The sequence below is a fragment of the Argopecten irradians genome, chromosome 6 (assembly GCF_041381155.1).
Source record: "Argopecten irradians isolate NY chromosome 6, Ai_NY, whole genome shotgun sequence".
NCBI classification, from domain to species: domain Eukaryota; kingdom Metazoa; phylum Mollusca; class Bivalvia; order Pectinida; family Pectinidae; genus Argopecten; species Argopecten irradians.
The window spans coordinates 46692024-46716681 of record NC_091139.1 but is presented as its reverse complement, the minus strand read 5'-3'; the positions used below and the strand labels follow the sequence as shown (position 1 = coordinate 46716681).

Below are 24658 nucleotides of genomic sequence, written 5' to 3'. Positions count from 1 at the left end.
GTCTTACCTCGTGGTGTTACAAGTAATGAGCCTTACTTCGTGGTGTTACAAGAACATGACACCAGGAAAATGACTGATAATGTGTCTTACCTCTTGGTGTTACAAGAACATGACACCAGGAAAATGACTGATAACGAGTCTTACCTCGTGGTGTTACAAGTAATGAGCCTTACTTCGTGGTGTTACAAGAACTTGACACCAGGAAAATGACTGATAACGAGTCTTACCTCGTGGTGTTACAAGAACATGACACCAGGAAAATGACTGATAACGAGTCTTACCTCGTGGTGTTACAAGTAATGAGCCTTACTTCGTGGTGTTACAAGAACATGACACCAGGAAAATGACTGAAAATGAGTCTTACCTCGTGGTGTTTCCATAGTGATTTTCTGTGTGATACTGTAAACAACGAAATCTGAACCTGAAACAGAAATTTATCACCTTATCTAATTTGAAAGCAGATATTTCTATAGTCATCATTGTAACGAGGAACCAAACGGCTAATATATCTCCTCCAATAATGAAAAGGTACAGTGTTAAGTTATCAATGTGAATCATGAGACCATTAAACCAGTTCACTTCTCATCTCAACTTTTGTACAGTCAGATATCTTTAAATGAGTGAATATGCCTCTTGAGTTGTCAAAGTGATATAGTTACCACGAATACATTTGATAGTTACATCAAGAAAGTTTGTAAAATGAAATCTAATCCTTGTAAATACCTCTCTACAGTACTGGTACATGTAACCCTCCACATCCACACTGACAGCACTTGTACACTCGTCCAGAATAGCAAACTGAGGGCGATGATAAAACAATCTAGCCATCTGAAACGGAAATTATGATGCGTTTCAAAACATGACATTGGGCATATTAAATTCTCCCACTATATTTGACAAGAGGTTGTATCAACCTCACCTTGATGGATCTATACATCAATTTTGATGTTTACCTGGCTTTGAGTCCTCACAAAAGAGAATATATTAAGTATGAAGTTCCAGTGCTTTATAATACTAAAGATTCAATACAGACCAATCTGTTCTTTAATGTAGGTCAATATAGATCACAAAGCGTTGCTTTTGGTATGCAACACTTCATCTGCCTTACCCAGGTGAACTTATGTATGTATACCAAGTATGATGAATCAGTGGCTTAAAATACAGGAATACAGTCTAGATAAGCTTTTTTCTTCAATTCAGCTGGTTAACAGTCAAAGTATAGGTCAATGTGACCTGGTTGTGTTACACATTGTCTCATAAAGGTGGAGATCATTATCCTATCCTTGGCTATAACAGTTTGGCATGATAAAGTTATTGGACCAAAACTCATCAATTGATCAGAATCCTGATTTTTTTCTAACTCCCCACCCCGCCTCCACCTCCCTAAAGAGGTAAATTGAAACACTTACAGCGATTCTCTGTTTTTCTCCTCCACTCAGCACATCCATCCAGTCCTGAAATTAATAGATTTCCTCAAATCAACAAGAGGCCCAGAGGGCCTGTATCGCTCACCTGTTTTTTTTATAGTAATTATCACAAGACTCTGACAATTAGAAAAATAAGCAAAATTGACTCCCAAAGTTTAATTTTGAATCCCAACCATACAATGATGCTATTGATACCATACAAATATGCTATCCAATACATAGGTTCAGAGACAAAGTAATTTATATGAAAATAGTAGCCTAATTGACCTTTTTGACCTCGCATCTATTGCCGTTTAAGGCCCCGGGGGTCAGCCCTATCATTTGTACAATTTCAAATCCCAACCCTATTAGGATGCTACCATTGCATTATAAGTGCTCTTCCATTCTTAGTTGCAGAGAAGAAGTCGTTTATATGGAAATAGCCAAATTGACCCCTTTTGACCCCACCCTTCAGGCCCCGGGGGGTCAGCCCCATCATTTGCAAAATTTTGAATCCAAACCCTATAAGGATGTAACCATTGCATTATGAGCGCAATCCCATGTTAAGTTGCAGAGAAAAAGTCATTTATATGGAAATTGACCACTTTTGACCCCGCCCCTCAGGCCCCCGGGGGTCAGCCCTATCATTTGCTCAATTTGGAATCCCCAGCCTACAAGGATGCTACCATTGCATTATGGGTGCTATACCATGCTTAGTTGCAGAGAAGAAGTCATTTATATGGAAATAGCCAAAATGACCCCTTTTGACCCCGCCCCTCAGGCCCCCGGGGGGTCAGCCCTATCATTTGCACAATTTTGAATCCCCACACTATAAGGATGCTACCATTGCATTATGGGTGCTATACCATGCTTAGTTTCAGAGAAGAAGTCGTTTATATGGAAATAGCCAAATTGACCCCTTTTGAACCCGCCCCTCAGGGCCCCCGGGGGGTCAGCTCCATCATTTGCACAATTTAGAATCCCCACCCTATAAGGATGCTACCATTGCATAATGGGTGCTATCTCATGCTTAGTTGCAGAGAAGAAGTCATTTATATGAAAATAGCCAAATTAACCCCTTTTGACCCCGCCCCTCAGGCCCCCGGGGGTCAGCCCTATCATTTGCACAATTTTGAATCCCCACCCTATAAGGATGCTACCATTGCATTATGGGTGCTATACCATGCTTAGTTTCAGAGAAGAAGTCGTTTATATGGAAATAGCCAAATTGGCCCCTTTTGACCCCGCCCCTCAGGCCCCCGGGGGGTCAGCCCCATTATTTGTACAATTTTGAATCCCCACCCTATAAGGATGCTACCATTGCATTATGGGTGCTATCCCATGCTTGGTTTCAGAGAAGAAGTCGTTTATATGGAAATAGCCAAATTGACCCCTTTTGACCCCACCCCTCAGGCCCCCCGGGGGTCAGCCCCATCATTTGTACAATTTTGAATCCCCACCCAATAACGATACTACAATTGCATTATGAGTGCTATCTCATGCTTAGTTTCAGAGAAGAAGTCGTTTATATGGAAATAGCCATATTGACCCCATTTGACCCCGCCCCTCAGGCCCCCGGGGGGTCAGCCCCATCATTTGTACAATTTTGAATCCCCACCCTATAAGGATGCTACCATTGCATTATGGGTGCTATCCCATACTTGGTTTCAGAGAAGAAGTCGTTTATATGGAAATAGCCAAATTGACCCCTTTTGGCCCCGCCCCTCAGGCCCCCGGGGGGTCAGCCCCATCATTTGTACAATTTTCAGTTAGTAGCCCATAAGGATGCTACCAGTCAAATTTTGTTGAAATCCGACCAGCGGTTATGGAGAAGAAGTCGATTGTTGACAGACGCCGGACGACGGATGACGGACGACGGACGCCGGACGCCGGACGCTGCGGTATCCCATTAGCTCACCTCGGTCCTTTGGACCAGGTGAGCTAAAAATATACTAGAATAAATGTCCAAGAAAAAAAGAGAAAAGAAAAATATTATGTTAATTGAAGTTGCTTCGAAAGATTTCATAATTTAATATAATCACAATTTTTCTCCATTAGTAAAGAACATCCTAGAAACTGCTATTTACCTGCACTGAATCCCATCCTCCCTCTCTCTCCAGGATATAAGACAGCTGTACCTAGATTACAGAGAAATACATAACTTTACTGTTCATCAATTATTTCATACATATAAAGGTAGTACTGTGATAAACCATTTTATTTTTGTAGTAACTTTATTTCCTGTTTCCATATCCAATGATTTTGTGCTTTATAGTTTAAAAGCTCCATTGTAATTGAAGTTGAAACACTTAAATGGTTATAACAGAGTAATTTTCATTCCCCATCAAGGTTGCTATAAGATGTAATATCTGTACAATGGTTATAACATAGTAATTTTCATTCCCCATCAAGGTTGCTATAAGATGTAATATCTGTACAATGGTTATAACAGAGTAATTTTCATTCCCCATCAAGGTTGCTATAAGATGTAATATCTGTACAATGGTTATAACATAGTAATTTTCATTCCCCATCAAGGTTGCTATAAGATGTAATATCTGTACAATGGTTATAACATAGTAATTTTCATTCCCCATCAAGGTTGCTATAAGATGTAATATCTGTACAATGGTTATAACATAGTAATTTTCATTCCCCATCAAGGTTGCTATAAGATGTAATATCTGTACAATGGTTATAACAGAGTAATTTTCATTCCCCATCAAGGTTGCTATAAGATGTAATATCTGTACAATGGTTATAACATAGTAATTTTCATTCCCCATCAAGGTTGCTATAAGATGTAATATCTGTACAATGGTTATAACATAGTAATTTTCATTCCCCATCAAGGTTGCTATAAGATGTAATATCTGTACAATGGTTATAACATAGTAATTTTCATTCCCCATCAAGGTTGCTATAAGATGTAATATCTGTACAATGGTTATAACATAGTAATTTTCATTCCCCATCAAGGTTGCTATAAGATGTAATATCTGTACAATGGTTATAACATAGTAATTTTCATTCCCCATCAAGGTTGCTATAAGATGTAATATCTGTACAATGGTTATAACATAGTAATTTTTCATTCCCCATCAAGGTTGCTATAAGATGTAATATCTGTACAATGGTTATAACAGAGTAATTTTCATTCCCCATCAAGGTTGCTATAAGATGTAATATCTGTACAATGGTTATAACAGAGTAATTTTCATTCCCCATCAAGGTTGCTATAAGATGTAATATCTGTACAATGGTTATAACATAGTAATTTTCATTCCCCATCAAGGTTGCTATAAGATGTCTGTAATATCTGTACAATGGTTATAACATAGTAATTTTCATTCCCCATCAAGGTTGCTATAAGATATATCTGTACATGGTTAATAGTAATTTTCATTCCCATCAAGTTTAAATTTCATGTATGGTTATAAAACATAGTAATTTTCATTCCCCATCAAGGTTGCTATAAGATGTAATATCTGTACAATGGTTATAACAGAGTAATTTTCATTCCCCATCAAGGTTGCTATAAGATGTAATATCTGTACAATGGTTATAACATAGTAATTTTCATTCCCCATCAAGGTTGCTATAAGATGTAATATCTGTACAATGGTTATAACATAGTAATTTTCATTCCCCATCAAGGTTGCTATAAGATGTAATATCTGTACAATGGTTATAACATAGTAATTTTCATTCCCCATCAAGGTTGCTATAAGATGTAATATCTGTACAATGGTTATAACATAGTAATTTTCATTCCCCATCAAGGTTGCTATAAGATGTAATATCTGTACAATGGTTATAACAGAGTAATTTTCATTCCCCATCAAGGTTGCTATAAGATGTAATATCTGTACAATGGTTATAACATAGTAATTTTCATTCCCCATCAAGGTTGCTATAAGATGTAATATCTGTACAATGGTTATAACATAGTAATTTTCATTCCCCATCAAGGTTGCTATAAGATGTAATATCTGTACAATGGTTATAACATAGTAATTTTCATTCCCCATCAAGGTTGCTATAAGATGTAATATCTGTACAATGGTTATAACAGAGTAATTTTCATTCCCCATCAAGGTTGCTATAAGATGTCTGTAATATCTGTACAATGGTTATAACAGAGTAATTTTCATTCCCCATCAAGGTTGCTATAAGATGTAATATCTGTACAATGGTTATAACAGAGTAATTTTCATTCCCCATCAAGGTTGCTATAAGATGTAATATCTGTACAATGGTTATAACATAGTAATTTTCATTCCCCATCAAGGTTGCTATAAGATGTAATATCTGTACAATGACCTATATTTATAACACAGTGATGTCCGCTCCCAGAGGTTCGTTATAACCATGTTTTACTGTATAACATTAATTTATATACAATTTATAGTCAGTAATAAAGCCTGGTAGGTAACTTTACTTTTTCTAGAATGTCCTCAAGTTGTGAATCCCTAACTCCTTTCTTTAGCTGTTCTTCCCGACTGTGTGGGTATATCACCTGGTCCCTAAGGGTCCCCACTGTCATGTACGGACGCTGTAACAAAAGAGGATAATCAAGGCTGATCTTACTGAAGACATAAACTTGGAATTTCATATATGTTCAAAGCAAACATCTACTCTGGTTTCTATGGTACACAAGTACAAGTAGCTCTTGCATTTCAGTTCCAAAAAGTACCTGCACAAATTACACTGGTGGGAAATTTATACAAGGACAACTGCTTGAGTAGTAAGACTTTTGATTTGATGACATAAACTGACACCTTTCTACCTGAAAACAGTATCAACATTCATTCAATCCTTTTCGGTTGATAAATGATTATAAAATCTCTATTTATGGAATACTTACCTGTGGAACATAGAATAGGTTTCCTTTTTCTGGTTTTGTGAGTGTACCTCCAAATAATGGCCATAACTGGAATAGAAATTAGTAAACAACATCTGAAAGCTGAATCATCGCTTAAACTAGTTATTTCATAATAGCATTGAAAGTTATCTTATTTTACAATTTTACAACACTTAACTCCCCTAGTACTCGGAACAGAGAACTTTTATAACACTTATCTCCCTGAGTACTCAAAACAGAGAACTTTTACAACACTTACCTCCCCTAGTACTCGGAACAGAGAACTTTTTCCACAACCATTTGGACCACACACTAATACATTCATTCCTCCTTTCACCTGTAAATTAACAAATGAAATTTTAAATAAAGTTTCAGACGACTTTTAAGTCCCACATGGTGTGTTTCATAGAATCTCAGAAGCTGGTTTTTTAATTGAAGTCAAAAATCAAAGTATATAAACTACATTTGGGACACAACACACTGTCTCATCTAGGTGAACCTACATACCAAGTATGAAGTTCCAAAGTCTTACAGGCTAATATTTACATTGCCACTGCATAGTACCTATATGTTGCTACTAAGCCCAATGTATGATATTTTCCAATATTAACATTTGTAGTTAGGCTCTGGCACTCTTATACCTCAATCAGAGTTCCAGAGTTCATGAAAACACTGGGTTTTATTCAGTATGGGAATTCACTGAAAAATGCTTAAATATTCTTTAAATTGATCAATATAAAATATATATTCTAATTAAAATATTTGAAATGGATTGAAGAATTGTATTTATCTAGGTATACTTGGTTTATCAATAGGACTATTTCATCTACTGCTATTGTTTAGTCCGTTGTTCAGGACAACAGACTGGAAGCCAGTACCACCCAATATTTCCTGCTAAATCTTAGGCTGTTCCATCGACTGATATTTTTCTCTTTACAGACGTATAAGTTTTATTTTTATGTTTTATTTTTTTATTGATTTTCTTTTTAAAATGATAATGACCACTTTAAATGTAAATATAAGCATTGGTTGTCATATTTTTGACAAGCTGGAAAAGCTTTTTCTTTGACTGAGGTCAAAGTAAAGGTCGTACTGACCTGGTTTTGGTATTTGTTTGACAAACTGTCTAACCTAGAAGTTACAAAGTTTAATGGCATAGGAGATAGAGCTTGGACAAGATCAGTCGGATGGATGCAAAAACATGACACAAAGTGGTTCACGGTGGGGACTGAACAATGAAGTGACTTTTAACAACCAAACAATGATTTGATGGCCACTTGTGGCAGATTTTCAGAACTTACCTCAAATGTAAGTTCCTTGATTAATACATCTCCGTTGGGGGTGACGAGGGGTACTTTTTCAAACCTGATATAAAAACATGCATATTAGAATGAGGATGCCACATACATATGAGCTTTTATACAGATATTTAGATAACCTATACATAAGCAATACCACCCATATGTGTTGATCTGACAAGTCGGATTGCACGAATTGGTTGTGCGCAACAAAGGAAGATGTGCAAGTATATAAAAAGGACTATGAAACGTTTTAGTCTCTAGATGACCTTGTCATCGCGGCCGGTTTATGCTACCCCTAGGTGTGTTGTAGTTTCCATGATTAAATGTTCTTAGTCAAGACTAGTGTTCAGTTGGACGCATTGATAGCAACATTTTAAAGAAATTGGATAAATTTATTTCCTATCAGGTGAGCAGAGTAATCTACAGTTTGTTTCTTAAATCATATTGATTAGGTTTCATCTGAACTGTACCGCAGGCTAAACTTAGTCAGCGAACCCGTGGACGATCGAACACAATGTTTACATTGATTGATCCAGAATTCACAGGAAATGCTCTATTAAGCTATCTTCATAAACACATATACAATCTTATTCTAAAATATTAGCATGTAATTTTATGAATGCATTTTAAATACAGGTGTTGTGTTCTTGATTTTTTTTATTTCATGCTTCGACTGCAGAGGGGATTTCCCTAAAATGTGTGTGTTGTGTGAAAAATGTATTCCCTGTGGAAGTAGTTCCGGCTAGTAGGGTGATACAAGATCTTGTATCACACATGTGTGATACAAACCAACAGAAAATATTCAGCAAAATTAGTTGTATCTACTTCACTATTGTAACATAGCATAGGTATGTGATAAAGATGTATACCACATTGGTTTTGATTGGTTAGGTTCACAGTGTGGTGTGTCAGTTGTCACTCTGATGTACAAGTGTCATCACATTTGCTCTAGTCTTAATATCGAATTATCTCAAATTAAAATATCCATATCTGTCACCATGCATATGTAAGAAAGGAAAGATTCTTATCTATATATGACAGATCAACACCTACTTGATCACATGATCCTGGTTTACAATTTTCCCAGATCCTGCTTTGTATGTTGGAGTTTTCTCATCTTTTGCTAAAAACAAAACAAAATTCATTGATCACCTATGTATTACCAACAAATATAAGCTTTATCAAATTACCTTTTTCCAAGCATTTTTGAACATTTTAACTTAAGATGAAAATTTGCTCCATATTTCAAACTCTCAAAAATCATTGCATTTTAATATAAACATAAACATTAAAGTGTAACGTAGGTACTCGCCATGTACACAGAATTTCTAGGAAAGAATATTTTTGTAATTTTTTTTTCAAGCCAACTTTTTATCTACAATATGAACTTACAATTACTTTGTTCGGAGACCATTGTCCTTTCATACTATCTACAATATGAACTTACAATTACTTTGTTCGGAGACCATGGTCTTTTCTTACTATTTACAATATGAACTTACAATTACTTTGTTCGGAGACCATGGTCCTTTCGTAGCGACCTTTATTGAGGTCGTCCAGTACTCTCATGAGCTCTGTTATCCTTGATGTAAATCTGTGATAGAAATCAACAATAGACAAAGTTATTATAGTCTGTATAGACAAAGTTATTATTGTCTGTGTAGACAAAGTTATTATTGTCTGTGTAGACAAAGTTATTATTGTCTGTATAGACAAAGTTATTATTGTCTGTATAGACAAAGTTATTATTGTCTGTATAGACAAAGTTTTTATTGTCTGTATAGACAAAGTTATTATTGTCTGTATAGACAAAGTTATTATTGTCTGTGTGGACAAAGTTATTATTGTCTGTATAGACAAAGTTATTATTGTCTGTATAGACAAAGTTATTATTGTCTGTGTAGACAAAGTTATTATTGTCTGTGTAGACAAAGTTATTATTGTCTGTGTAGACAAAGTTATTATTGTCTGTATAGACAAAGTTATTATTGTCTGTGTAGACAAAGTTATTATTGTCTGTGTAGACAAAGTTATTATTGTCTGTGTAGACAAAGTTATTATTGTCTGTATAGACAAAGTTATTATTGTCTGTATAGACAAAGTTATTATTGTCTGTGTAGACAAAGTTATTATTGTCTGTATAGACAAAGTTATTATTGTCTGTATAGACAAAGTTTTTATTGTCTGTATAGACAAAGTTATTATTGTCTGTATAGACAAAGTTATTATTGTCTGTATAGACAAAGTTATTATTGTCTATATAGACAAAGTTATTATTGTCTGTATAGACAAAGTTATTATTGTCTGTATAGACAAAGTTATTATTGTCTGTATAGACAAAGTTATTATTGTCTGTATACACAAAGTTATTATTGTCTGTATAGACAAAGTTTTTATTGTCTGTATAGACAAAGTTTTTATTGTCTGTATAGACAAAGTTATTATTGTCTGTATAGACAAAGTTTTTATTGTCTGTATAGACAAAGTTATTATTGTCTATATAGACAAAGTTATTATTGTCTGTATAGACAAAGTTATTATTGTCTGTATAGTTATTATTGTCTGTATAGACAAAGTTATTATTGTCTGTATAGACAAAGTTTTTATTGTCTGTATAGACAAAGTTTTTATTGTCTGTATAGACAAAGTTATTATTGTCTGTATAAACAAAGTTATTATTGTCTATATAAACAAAGTTATTATTGTCTGTGTGGACAAAGTTATTATTGACTGTATAGACAAAGTTATTATTGTCTGTGTGGACAAAGTTATTATTGTCTGTATAGACAAAGTTATTATTGTCTGTGTAGACAAAGTTATTATTGTCTGTGTGGACAAAATTATTATTGACTGTATAGACAAAGTTATTATTGTCTGTGTGGACAGTCTGTGTGGACAAAGTTATTATTGTCTGTATAGACAAAGTTTTTATTGTCTGTATAGACAAAGTTATTATTGTTTGTATAGACAAAGTTTTTATTGTCTATATAGACAAAGTTATTATTGTCTGTATAGACAAAGTTATTATTAACTGTATAGACAAAGTTTTTATTGTCTGTATAGACAAAGTTTTTATTGTCTGTATAGACAAAGTTATTATTGTCTGTATAGACAAAGTTATTATTGACTGTATAGACAAAGTTATTATTGTCTGTGTGGACAAAGTTATTATTGTCTGTATAGATAAAGTTATTATTGTCTGTATAGACAAAGTTATTATTGTCTATATAGACAAAGTTATGATTGTCTGTGTGGACAAAGTTATTATTGAGTGTATAGACAAAGTTATTATTGTCTGTGTAGACAAAGTTATTATTGTCTGTGTAGACAAAGTTATTATTGTCTGTATAGACAAAGTTATTATTGTCTGTGTAGACAAAGTTATTATTGTCTGTATAGACAAAGTTATGTCTGTATAGACAAAGTTTTTATTGTCTGTGTAGACAAAGTTATTATTGTCTGTGTAGACAAAGTTATGATTGTCTGTGTGGACAAAGTTATTATTGACTATATAGACAAAGTTATTATTGTCTGTGTAGACAAAGTTATTATTGTCTGTATAGACAAAGTTTTGTTTGTCTGTGTAGACATAGTTATTATTGTCTGTGTAGACAAAGTTATGTCTGTATAGACAAAGTTTTTATTGTCTGTGTAGACAAAGTTATTATTGTCTGTATAGACAAAGTTTTTATTGTCTTAGTTTTTGTAGACAAAGTTATTATTGTCTGTATAGACAAAGTTTTTATTGTCTGTATAGACAAAGTTTTATTGTCTGTATAGACAAAGTTATCATTGTCTGTATAGACAAAGTTATCATTGTCTGTATAGACAAAGTTTTTATTGTCTGTATAGACAAAGTTATATTGTCTGTATAGACAAAGTTTTATTTGTCTGTATAGACAAAGTTATTATTGTCTGTATAGACAAAGTTTTTATTGTCTGTATAGACAAAGTTTTATGTCTGTATAGACAAAGTTATCATTGTCTGTATAGACAAAGTTTTTATTGTCTGTATAGACAAAGTTATTATTGTCTGTATAGACAAAGTTATTATTGTCTGTATAGACAAAGTTATTATTGTCTGTATAGACAAAGTTATTATTGTCTGTATAGACAAAGTTATTATTGTCTGTATAGACAAAGTTATTATTGTCTGTGTAGACAAAGTTATTATTGTCTGTATAGACAAAGTTATTATTGTCTGTATAGACAAAGTTATTATTGTCTGTATAGACAAAGTTATTATTGTCTGTGTAGACAAAGTTATTATTGTCTGTATAGACAAAGTTATTATTGTCTGTGTAGACAAAGTTTTTATTGTCTGTATAGACAAAGTTATCATGGTCTGTATAGACAAAGTTATTATTGTCTGTATAGACAAAGTTATTATTGTCTGTGCAGACAAAGTTATTTTTGTCTGTGTAGACAAAGTTATTATTGTCTGTGTAGACAAAGTTATTATTGTCTGTATAGACAAAGTTATTATTGTCTGTATAGACAAAGTTATTATTGTCTGTATAGACAAAGTTATTATTGTCTGTATAGACAAAGTTATTATTGTCTGTATAGACAAAGTTATTTATTGTCTGTATTGACAATAAGTTATTATTGTCTGTACAATCAAAGTTATTATTGTCTGTATAGACAAAGTTATTATTGTCTGTGTAGACAAAGTTATTATGGTCTGTATAGACAAAGTTATTATTGTCTGTATAGACAAAGTTATTATTGTCTGTGTGGAAAAAGTTATTATTGACTGTATAGACAAAGTTTTTATTGTCTGTATAGACAAAGTTTTTATTGTCTGTATAGACAAAGTTTTTATTGTCTGTATAGACAATGTTATCATGGTCTGTATAGACAAAGTTATTATTGTCTGTATAGACAAAGTTATTATGGTCTGTATAGACAAAGTTTTTATTGACTGTATAGACAATAGACAAAGTTATCATGGTCTGTATAGACAAAGTTATTATTGTCTGTATAGACAAAGTTTTTATTGTCTGTATAGACAAAGTTTTTATTGACTGTATAGACAAAGTTATCATGGTCTGTATAGACAAAGTTATTATTGTCTGTATAGACAAAGTTATTATTGTCTGTGTAGACAAAGTTATTATTGTCTGTATAGACAAAGTTTTTATTGTCTGTATAGACAAAGTTATTATTGTCTGTGCAGATAAAGTTATTATTGTCTGTATAGACAAAGTTATTATTGTCTGTGCAGATAAAGTTATTATTGTCTGTGCAGATAAAGTTATTATTGTCTGTATAGACAAAGTGATTATTGTCTGTAAAGACAAAGTTTTTATTGTCTGTATAGACAAAGTTATTAGTGTCTGTATAGACAAAGTTATTATTGTCTGTATAGACAAAGTTATTATTGTCTGTGTAGACAAAGTTATTATTGTCTGTGTAGACAAAGTTATTATTGTCTGTATAGACAAAGTTATTATTGTCTGTACAATCAAAGTTATTATTGTCTGTGTAGACAAAGTTATTATTGTCTGTGTAGACAAAGTTATTATTGTCTATATAGACAAAGTTATTATTGTCTGTATAGACAAAGTTATTATTATCTGTGTAGACAAAGTTGTTATTGTCTTGTATATTATTATTATCTGTGTAGACAAAGTTGTTATTGTCTGTATAGACAAAGTTATCATTGTCTGTGTAGACAAAGTTATTATTGTCTGTATAGACAAAGTTATTATTGTCTGTATAGACAAAGTTATTATTGTCTATATAGACAAAGTTATTATTGTCTGTGTAGACAAAGTTATTATTGTCTGTATAGACAAAGTTATTATTGTCTGTATAGACAAAGTTATTATTGTCTGTATAGACAAAGTTATTATTGTCTGTATAGACAAAGTTATTATTGTCTATATAGACAAAGTTTTTATTGTCTGTATAGACAAAGTTTTTATTGTCTGTGTAGACAAAGTTATTATTGTCTGTGTAGACAAAGTTATTATTGTCTATATAGACAAAGTTATTATTGTCTGTGTAGACAAAGTTATTATTGTCTGTATAGACAAAGTTATTATTGTCTGTATAGACAAAATTATTATTGTCTGTATAGACAAAGTTATAACTAACTGTGTGTTTTTTTATTCATTTGGAATGTGTGTGCTGTTAACCAACTTTCTATACAATTTATTTACTACAAATTTGATCTATGTATAATCACAAAAGTTTATCTCCACACTTTGTTTGAAAGGTATTTCCAAAAAAATATTCCAAAAAGTTAATCCCCATGATCTTGTTTGTAAAATTTAGTAGCCATGGACAAAGTGGGTTTACCTCTTACAATTTTTGTCTTGTTTTTCTGAACTACAACATTTCAAAAAAAAATCAGGTACAGTATTTGATGTTCTTCAAGCATTATGTTGGTCTTGTGTTGCATTCTGATTTAAATATTACACATTTTTATATACATATTTAAGTAAATTGCTTACCCAGCTAGTCTGGTCATCTCTCGTCCAGCCAGGACAATTCGGCCAATAGCTTCGGCCATTCGTACCAACATCCTGCCACTCTTGTAATAGTCCTGTTATTGAATAGAGACCCGGTATACTAATTACCAAATCACTGTTAAAACACGGGCAGCTATCTGGATATCTATAGGCATAAGTTGCAGTTTTTTCATCGCCCATGTAATATTTTTACAAATGTCACTAGTGTAATATAACTTGTCTCTAAGTTTTACTTTTTGCTTGCAAAGGCTTGCTAAAATATTTTTTTTTAGACTTTTTCATAAAATCCTATATGAATTTTAGATCCTTTATATATAACAGAGATTTGACAGCAATTTCTTTCTCATCATAAATAGTTAAGATAATTTTAATGTTACTTTACCTACACAATGATACAACAATATCTAATGTTAAATATTTTCTTGTTATATCAATATATATAACAGATAGCGATTTGACAGCAGATCTTACCCCCAACATTTAAGATCTTTTAGATATAACAGAGATTTGACAGCAGATCTTACCTCCAACATTTAAGATCTTTTAGATATAACAGAGATTTGACAGCAGATCTTACCTCCAACATTTAAGATCTTTTAGATATAACAGAGATTTGACAGCAGATCTTTACCTCCAACATTTAAGATCTTTAGATAGATACCAACAGACTTGATTTGACAGCAGATCTTACCTCCAACATTTAAGATCTTTAGATATAAAGATTGATTTATAACAGATCTTTAGATATAACAGAGATTTGACAGCAGATCTTACCTCCAACATTTAAGATCTTTTAGATATAACAGAGATTTGACAGCAGATCTTACCTCCAACATTTAAGATCTTTTAGATATAACAGAGATTTTACAGCAGATCTTACCTCCAACATTTAAGATCTTTTAGATATAACAGAGATTTGACAGCAGATCTTACCTCCAACATTTAAGATCCTTTAGATATAACAGAGATTTGACAGCAGATCTTACCTCCAACATTTAAGATCTTTTAGATATAACAGAGATTTGACAGCAGATCTTACCTCCAACATTTAAGATCTTTTAGATATAACAGAGATTTGACAGCAGATCTTACCTCCAACATTTAAGATCTTTTAGATATAACAGAGATTTGACAGCAGATCTTACCTCCAACATTTAAGATCTTTTAGATATAACAGAGATTTGACAGCAGATCTTACCTCCAACATTTAAGATCTTTTAGATATAACAGAGATTTGACAGCAGATCTTACCTCCAACATTTAAGATCTTTAGATATAACAGAGATTTGACAGCAGATCTTACCTCCAACATTTAAGATCTTTTAGATATAACAGAGATTTGACAGCAGATCTTACCTCCAACATTTAAGATCTTTTAGATATAACAGAGATTTGACAGCAGATCTTACCTCCAACATTTAAGATCTTTTAGATATAACAGAGATTTGACAGCAGATCTTACCTCCAACATTTAAGATCTTTTAGATATAACAGAGATTTGACAGCAGATCTTACCTCCAACATTTAAGATCTTTTAGATATAACAGAGATTTGACAGCAGATCTTACCTCCAACATTTAAGATCCTTTAGATATAACAGAGATTTGACAGCAGATCTTACCTCCAACATTTAAGATCTTTTAGATATAACAGAGATTTGATTTACAGCAGATCTTACCTCCAACATTTAAGATCTTTTAGATTAACAGAGATTTGACAGCAGATCTTACCTCCAACATTTAAGATCTTTTATATAACAGAGATTTGACAGCAGATCTTACCTCCAACATTTAAGATCCTTTAGATATAACAGAGATTTTACAGCAGATCTTACCTCCAACATTTAAGATCTTTTAGATATAACAGAGATTTGACAGCAGATCTTACCTCCAACATTTAAGATCAACAGCAGATCTTACCTCCAACATTTAAGATCTTTTAGATATAACAGAGATTTGACAGCAGATCTTACCTCCAACATTTAAGATCTTTTAGATATAACAGAGATTTGACAGCAGATCTTACCTCCAACATTTAAGATCCTTTAGATATAACAGAGATTTTACAGCAGATCTTACCTCCAACATTTAAGATCTTTTAGTTTAGATATAACAGAGATTTGACAGCAGATCTTACCTCCAACATTTAAGATCTTTTAGATATAACAGAGATTTGACAGCAGATCTTACTCCACATAAGATTTTAGATATAACAGAGATTTGACAGCAGATCTTACCTTTTAAGATCTTTTAGATATAACAGAGATTTGACAGCAGATCTTACCTCCAACATTTAAGATCTTTAGATATAACAGAGATTTGACAGCAGATCTTACCTCCAACATTTAAGATCCTTTAGATATAACAGAGATTTGACAGCAGATCTTACCTCCAACATTTAAGATCTTTTAGATATAACAGAGATTTGACAGCAGATCTTACCTCCAACATTTAAGATCTTTTAGATATAACAGAGATTTTACAGCAGATCTTACCTCCAACATTTAAGATCCTTTAGATATAACAGAGATTTGACAGCAGATCTTACCTCCAACATCTCACTATGTGTACTGTTTAAGTGACGAGGATTGGTGAGGTCAAGGAAAGGTCGACTGACGACCAGATAACCCACTACAGTAGCTATGTCTACAAACAAAGTATTACGATATCTAAGTCAAGATAAAAATATATTGTGTAATGTAAAACATGTTTGTCATTTAACAATTTATATCTAAGATTTAATCTTTATTTCCGAAAAAAAAAAGTCAGTCGGTATAAGAGCATTTTCTTAAACTATTTATATATACTCTCGTGCAATCAGTTTTGTTTTAAGATCAATATTTTCTGTTGATTTTGTAATTGCTAATTTTTTTAATCATACTTGCATTAATTAATTTGATTGAAATTGTAGAGTTTGAACAACTTATACAACCACACTTTATATCTAATTTTGCATGCAAACAAAGATTGTTGTCAGCACCTTTTGAAATTTTATATTTTATCTTCCTTCCCAGATTCTTCTATAAGTTTGATTACTTTACTTACATTTAGCGACTATGTTGTCGATAAAGCCCATTTGTAGCCTAAAGCCAATGAAGTGTCGTAAGTGGTTCACCTGTCAACACAAAACAACAAATTTAAATCCAAAATTACTTGAGTATAATATAAAACGTCACATCAAATATAGTTGACTTACTGCCGTTCTATCATAAGATTGCACGATTGTGTTACAGTACTAGCGTATCGACTCATTGTAGTAGATTACATCGCTACATGGTACAGGTGAAGTGTCTATGTAACACGCATTGTGATTGGCTGAAGTGTGTATATAAATAAACGTTACACAACCTAATTGTACATCCGCGGGAAAACACCCCAGTTTAAAATGGCCCCTATTTGTGCAATCGGGACGTTGTAAGTATGTCGAAACAATTACAAACGTTCAAATAGATAAACATCTCAAAAACTAATATTTGTAAAATAGAAGTATTACGCCGTAAAAATAAATAACTCTGATATATAGAATTTGCGCTGTAATATACATGACTGTTTTGATCCGGGGTGTTTTTTCCGTAGTACACCTAGCACATGTGACGAACTTGACAGACCGAGTTTCCTGAAATAGCTGTTGTAAATATATATAAATAATATGATTGAAAAAAAAAATCAAACATGGAAAGAGATAACACACAATCAGGTTATATTAGCTGTAGAAGAATACATAATATTGATTTAAACATAATAATACTGGTACCTTTAATGAAGGTCAAGAAGAAAGTATCTGCTAAAACATAACTGTTCAGTTTCATAATTATGGTAAGGTATATTTAATATGTTAGTTTAACTCTTAATTTGAACTTTATACTAAATAATAAAAGTGTGGAAGTACTAAAAATCGTCGATCGCCAAGCTGTCAACGCGTGCATATTATAAGTTACTGGTACATGTGTGTTTGCACATGCATAACATTACGTTACTATTTTAATCTCTCGCTAAAATTGCGCCAAAATTAGAAGCGGTTCAACCGATCACAGCCAAAAATAGAAGCAGTCCTCAACAAATCATATGTCGACATGTCAAAGCCACGAACCGATCTAAAAGTACGCGAATGGGATGTCATATGGAAATATATCTAAAGCGGGCAGCGTTTGTAAATCCACCTGTCGAAACATCGCAAAGTTGTACGAGGAACAGCATGGTTCTCTGCTTCCACGTGTTCGGCCTATCATGACACCAACAAAGGTCAGTGAAGAAGTTGTTAAATTCGTTGAATATCAGAAGAAAATGAAACCAAGGATGGCATGCTAAATAAACAGCTTTATTGTGCACACAAGTTTTTCTCTTCTATTTTTAGATCAACTCAGCCAATCACAATGCGTGTTACATAGACACTTCACCTGTAACATGTAGCGATGTAATCTACTACAGTGAGTCGATACACTAGTACTGTAACACAATCGTGCAATCTTATGATAAAACGGCAGTAATAACTAAAAGTTGGTAGGATCATTGTACCTGTTGAAAAAGTTCAGACTGGTTGTAATACAGAATGGTGAGATGGTCATAATAACAAATACAAATTATAGGGGACAGGAAAAAATGCCCTGTATTTGGTGAAATTACCATAAATTATGTGCAAAACGTACCAGTTTTTTGAAAGTAGCCAATATGATATACTGTTCTCTTTTGTTTCCTTGATAAAAGGCAACTTCCTCACTGTAATATAACAATAGCATGGAATAAGATTACACATATATTGTCAAACTTTTACAGAAATTTGTATATCAATTCGATCTTAACTTAATTTTGAATTATGATTTATTTCTCCTAACCAAACTCAAAGTTTCCATTAAATCATTAACATCCCAAATTAATTTCTTTCTCCAATTTTTGGTCTCAGTTCACCTCCTACCAAACTATGATTTCCTCTCACAGATCTGAAGAGTAAGCCTTAATATTCCATCTGCTTGAAACATTTTTTCTTACCTGTTAGTTATAAGTCTAGAGTTGACGTATCTATATTCCCCTTCCAGCCTCTGTTCTATCACAGTCAGTTTTCCCACAGGTCTTCTCAGCCTAAAAAATCCACATTCTACACTTATTTGTGAAAGTGATTTCTCAGAGTAAATGAATAACTTTCATTGGATATCTAACCATGTTAAGTTAGGTAGTTGACTAAAACAATTTGTATGACAGTAGAAATGGTTAACACAAAGGGAAATGATCGTGTTTAAATTGATCAATTAACCCCACTTACCTTGTCAGTATTAACCCTGACACGGCTAGATACACCAACATCTTTGCTGGTCCCTAAAAATGAAACAGATTTATCAGCATGAGAAATAATCATACCGTAATTCCTTCAGGATCATATACTGCTATACTTATACAGGTTTTCTATCATGGCGCAATAAAATATTTCCATTTTTGATTATATTAGCATCATGATGAATTTGTGTTGTAAATTGTGCTATACTAAAGGTATCCTAAGTAATAATTTGTAAATGTAAAAAAATTCTGATTAAATAAGTTAACTGCTAAAATTTCAATCTACATTATTGAATAATACACTATATATATACAGTATGGATAACTAATATTCTGTAACTAGCCTAATGAAAGATAGAGGTTCAAATGAATCGAAAGGTAACTAGACTTATGTTATTAACGTTTTTATTCATACTGAAGTCTCTAATTAGGCATTTATTATTAACAAGGTAACAGATCGTCAACTTTCTCAAGCTCCTCAGGAAGAACTTGTTAAGTACCAGGGTAAAGTGGTTTTTTCTACAAAAAACCCAGCAATTACTTACCTGAATTCCTATACTTCCAGTTAACTTCACCGAGTACAAGATGACATCCAGAATCGGCTACAACAAAGTGAATAGGGAATTATATTAAAATGTGTAAGCCTGGTTTATATACAGTTATGTCATCTTAATCGGAAAACATGGTATGGTACTTATGGATGCAAGGTTAAAACTTTTACCAGTGTAACAGGGTACAGGATTTACAATAAATCTAATAACTGCCTCTGCCAGGGATCGAACTCGGGACCTCTGGATTACTAGTCTGACGCTCAACCGATCGAGCTAAAGAGAAGTTCTCTCTAGCCGAGCGATATATTGTGGCTAGTATTGACCAGGTTACACCAGTATTATCAATTTCCGGACCAATTCTGTAGTGCATTTTGGGCCGATATAGGTCAACATTCCCAAATAATCCTTTTTTGCCCAGTAGCTTAGTACCCTAATTGATACTTCAGATTGATAGTTTATGAGTAGATATAACAAGCCAAAAGCATCATATGTAACTATACAGTAAAACATCTACTCCAAACCCACGATTCCATGTGTAACTATACAGTAAAACATCTACTCCAAACCCACGACTCCATGTGTAACTATACAGTAAAACATCTACTCCAAACCCACGATGTGTTAACCTATACAGTAAAACATCTACTCCAAACCCCACGATTCCATGTGTAACTATACAGTAAAACATCTACTCCAAACCCACGACTCCATGTGTAACTATACAGTAAAACATCTACTCCAAACCCACGATTCCATGTGTAACTATACAGTAAAACATCTACTCCAAACCCACGACTCCATGTGTAACTATACAGTAAAACATCTACTCCAAACCCATGACTCCATGTGTAACTATACAGTAAAACATCTACTCCAAACCCACGACTCCATGTGTAACTATACAGTAAAACATCTACTCCAAACCCACGACTCCATGTGTAACTATACAGTAAAACATCTACTCCAAACCCACGACTCCATGTGTAACTATACAGTAAAACATCTACTCCAAACCCACGACTCCATGTGTAACTATACAGTAAAACATCTACTCCAAACCCACGATTCCATGTGTAACTATACAGTAAAACATCTACTCCAAACCCACGACTCCATGTGTAACTATACAGTAAAACATCTACTCCAAACCCACGACTCCATGTGTAACTATACAGTAAAACATCTACTCCAAACCCACGACTCCATGTGTAACTATACAGTAAAACATCTACTCCAAACCCACGACTCCATGTGTAACTATACAGTAAAACATCTACTCCAAACCCACGACTCCATGTGTAACTATACAGTAAAACATCTACTCCAAACCCACGACTCCATGTGTAACTATACAGTAAAACATCTACTCCAAACCCACGACTCCATGTGTAACTATACAGTAAAACATCTACTCCAAACCCACGACTCCATGTGTAACTATACAGTAAAACATCTACTCCAAACCCACGACTCCATGTGTAACTATACAGTAAAACATCTACTCCAAACCCACGACTCCATGTGTAACTATACAGTAAAACATCTACTCCAAACCCACGACTCCATGTGTAACTATACAGTAAAACATCTACTCCAAACCCATGATTCCATGTGTAACTATACAGTAAAACATCTACTCCAAACCCACGACTCCATGTGTAACTATACAGTAAAACATCTACTCCAAACCCACGACTCCATGTGTAACTATACAGTAAAACATCTACTCCAAACCCACGACTCCATGTGTAACTATACAGTAAAACATCTACTCCAAACCCACGACTCCATGTGTAACTATACAGTAAAACATCTACTCCAAACCCACGACTCCATGTGTAACTATACAGTAAAACATCTACTCCAAACCCATGATTCCATGTGTAACTATACAGTAAAACATCTACTCCAAACCCACGACTCCATGTGTAACTATACAGTAAAACATCTACTCCAAACCCACGACTCCATGTGTAACTATACAGTAAAACATCTACACCAAACCCACGACTCCATGTGTAACTATACAGTAAAAACATCTACTCCAAACCCACGACTCCATGTGTAACTATACAGTAAAACATCTACTCCAAACCCACGACTCCATGTGTAACTATACAGTAAAACATCTACTCCAAACCCACGACTCCATGTGTAACTATACAGTAAAACATCTACTCCAAACCCACGACTCCATGTGTAACTATACAGTAAAACATCTACTCCAAACCCACGACTCCATGTGTAACTATACAGTAAAACATCTACTCCAAACCCACGACTCCATGTGTAACTATACAGTAAAACATCTACTCCAAACCCACGACTCCATGTGTAACTATACAGTAAAACATCTACTCCAAACCCACGACTCCATGTGTAACTATACAGTAAAACATCTACACCAAACCCACGACTCCATGTGTAACTATACAGTAAAACATCTACTCCAAACCCACGACTCCATGTGTAACTATACAGTAAAACATCTACACCAAACCCATGACTCCATGTGTAACTATACAGTAAAACATCTACTCCAAACACATGACTCCATGTGTAACTATACAGTAAAACATCTACACCAAACCCACGACTCCATGTGTAACTATACAGTAAAACATCTACTCCAAACCCACGACTCCATGTGTAACTATACAGTAAAACATCTACTCCAAACCCATGACTCCATGTGTAACTATACAGTAAAACATCTACTCCAAACCCACGACTCCATGTGTAACTATACAGTAAAACATCTACTCCAAACCCACGACTCCATGTGTAACTATACAGTAAAACATCTACTCCAAACCCACGACTCCATGTGTAACTATACAGTAAAACATCTACTCCAAACCCACGACTCCATGTGTAACTATACAGTAAAACATCTACTCCAAACCCACGACTCCATGTGTAACTATACAGTAAAACATCTACACCAAACCCACGACTCCATGTGTAACTATACAGTAAAAGATCTACTCCAAACCCACGACTCCATGTGTAACTATACAGTAAAACATCTACTCCAAACCCACGACTCCATGTGTAACTATACAGTAAAACATCTACTCCAAACCCACGACTCCATGTGTAACTATACAGTAAAACATCTACTCCAAACCCACGACTCCATGTGTAACTATACAGTAAAACATCTACTCCAAACCCACGACTCCATGTGTAACTATACAGTAAAACATCTACTCCAAACCCACGACTCCATGTGTAACTATACAGTAAAACATCTACTCCAAACCCACGACTCCATGTGTAACTATACAGTAAAACATCTACTCCAAACCCACGACTCCATGTGTAACTATACAGTAAAACATCTACTCCAAACCCACGACTCCATGTGTAACTATACAGTAAAACATCTACTCCAAACCCACGACTCCATGTGTAACTATACAGTAAAACATCTACTCCAAACCCACGACTCCATGTGTAACTATACAGTAAAACATCTACTCCAAACCCACGACTCCATGTGTAACTATACAGTAAAACATCTACTCCAAACCCACGACTCCATGTGTAACTATACAGTAAAACATCTACTCCAAACCCAACGACTCCATGTGTAACTATACAGTAAAACATCTACTCCAAACCCACGACTTCATGTGTAACTTTACAGTTAAACATCTACTCCAAACCCACGACTCCATGTGTAACTATACAGTAAAACATCTACTCCAAACCCACGACTCCATGTGTAACTATACAGTAAAACATCTACTCCAAACCCACGACTCCATGTGTAACTATACAGTAAAACATCTACTCCAAACCCACGACTCCATGTGTAACTATACAGTAAAACATCTACTCCCAAACCCACGACTCCATGTGTAACTATACAGTAAAAGTTCTACTCCAAACCCACGACTCCATGTGTAACTATACAGTAAAACATCTACTCCAAACCCACGACTCCATGTGTAACTATACAGTAAAACATCTACTCCAAACCCACGACTCCATGTGTAACTATACATTAAAACATCTACTCCAAACCCACGACTCCATGTGTAACTATACAGTAAAACATCTACTCCCAAACCCACGACTCCATGTGTAACTATACAGTAAAAACATCTACTCCAAACCCACGACTCCATGTGTAACTATACAGTAAAACATCTACTCCAAACCCACGACTCCATGTGTAACTATACAGTAAAACATCTACTCCAAACCCACGACTCCATGTGTAACTATACAGTAAAACATCTACTCCAAACCCACGACTCCATGTGTAACTATACAGTAAAACATCTACTCCAAACCCACGACTCCATGTGTAACTATACAGTAAAAACATCTACTCCAAACCCACGACTCCATGTGTAACTATACAGTAAAACATCTACTCCAAACCCACGACTCCATGTGTAACTATACAGTAAAACATCTACTCCAAACCCACGACTCCATGTGTAACTATACAGTAAAACATCTACTCCAAACCCACGACTCCATGTGTAACTATACAGTAAAACATCTACTCCAAACCCACGATTCCATGTGTAACTATACAGTAAAACATCTACTCCAAACCCACGACTCCATGTGTAACTATACAGTAAAACATCTACTCCAAACCCACGACTCCATGTGTAACTATACAGTAAAACATCTACTCCCAAACCCATGACTCCATGTGTAACTATACAGTAAAACATCTACTCCAAACCCACGACTCCATGTGTAACTATACAGTAAAACATCTACTCCAAACCAATGACTCCATGTGTAACTATACAGTAAAACAT

At 34.0% G+C, this 24658-nt stretch overlaps 1 protein-coding gene across 1 annotated transcript in view; it reads right to left on the bottom strand.

The window, feature by feature from the left end:
* Positions 1-24658, bottom strand: part of LOC138326082 (ATP-binding cassette sub-family D member 3-like) — a 42473-nt gene that overhangs the window by 5230 nt on the left and 12585 nt on the right. Inside the window, exons 10-26 of the mRNA XM_069272222.1 lie at positions 19863-19919; positions 19307-19359; positions 19036-19125; positions 18696-18765; positions 17095-17164; positions 16598-16695; positions 14033-14124; positions 9074-9165; positions 8625-8694; positions 7572-7635; positions 6530-6607; positions 6274-6339; positions 5848-5961; positions 3494-3544; positions 1410-1454; positions 724-828; positions 365-421 (exon numbers count right to left, since the gene is read on the bottom strand). Of these exons, the coding sequence (XP_069128323.1) occupies positions 365-421; positions 724-828; positions 1410-1454; positions 3494-3544; positions 5848-5961; positions 6274-6339; positions 6530-6607; positions 7572-7635; positions 8625-8694; positions 9074-9165; positions 14033-14124; positions 16598-16695; positions 17095-17164; positions 18696-18765; positions 19036-19125; positions 19307-19359; positions 19863-19919 (1272 nt within the window). The remainder of the gene's footprint in view (positions 1-364; positions 422-723; positions 829-1409; positions 1455-3493; positions 3545-5847; positions 5962-6273; positions 6340-6529; positions 6608-7571; positions 7636-8624; positions 8695-9073; positions 9166-14032; positions 14125-16597; positions 16696-17094; positions 17165-18695; positions 18766-19035; positions 19126-19306; positions 19360-19862; positions 19920-24658) is intronic.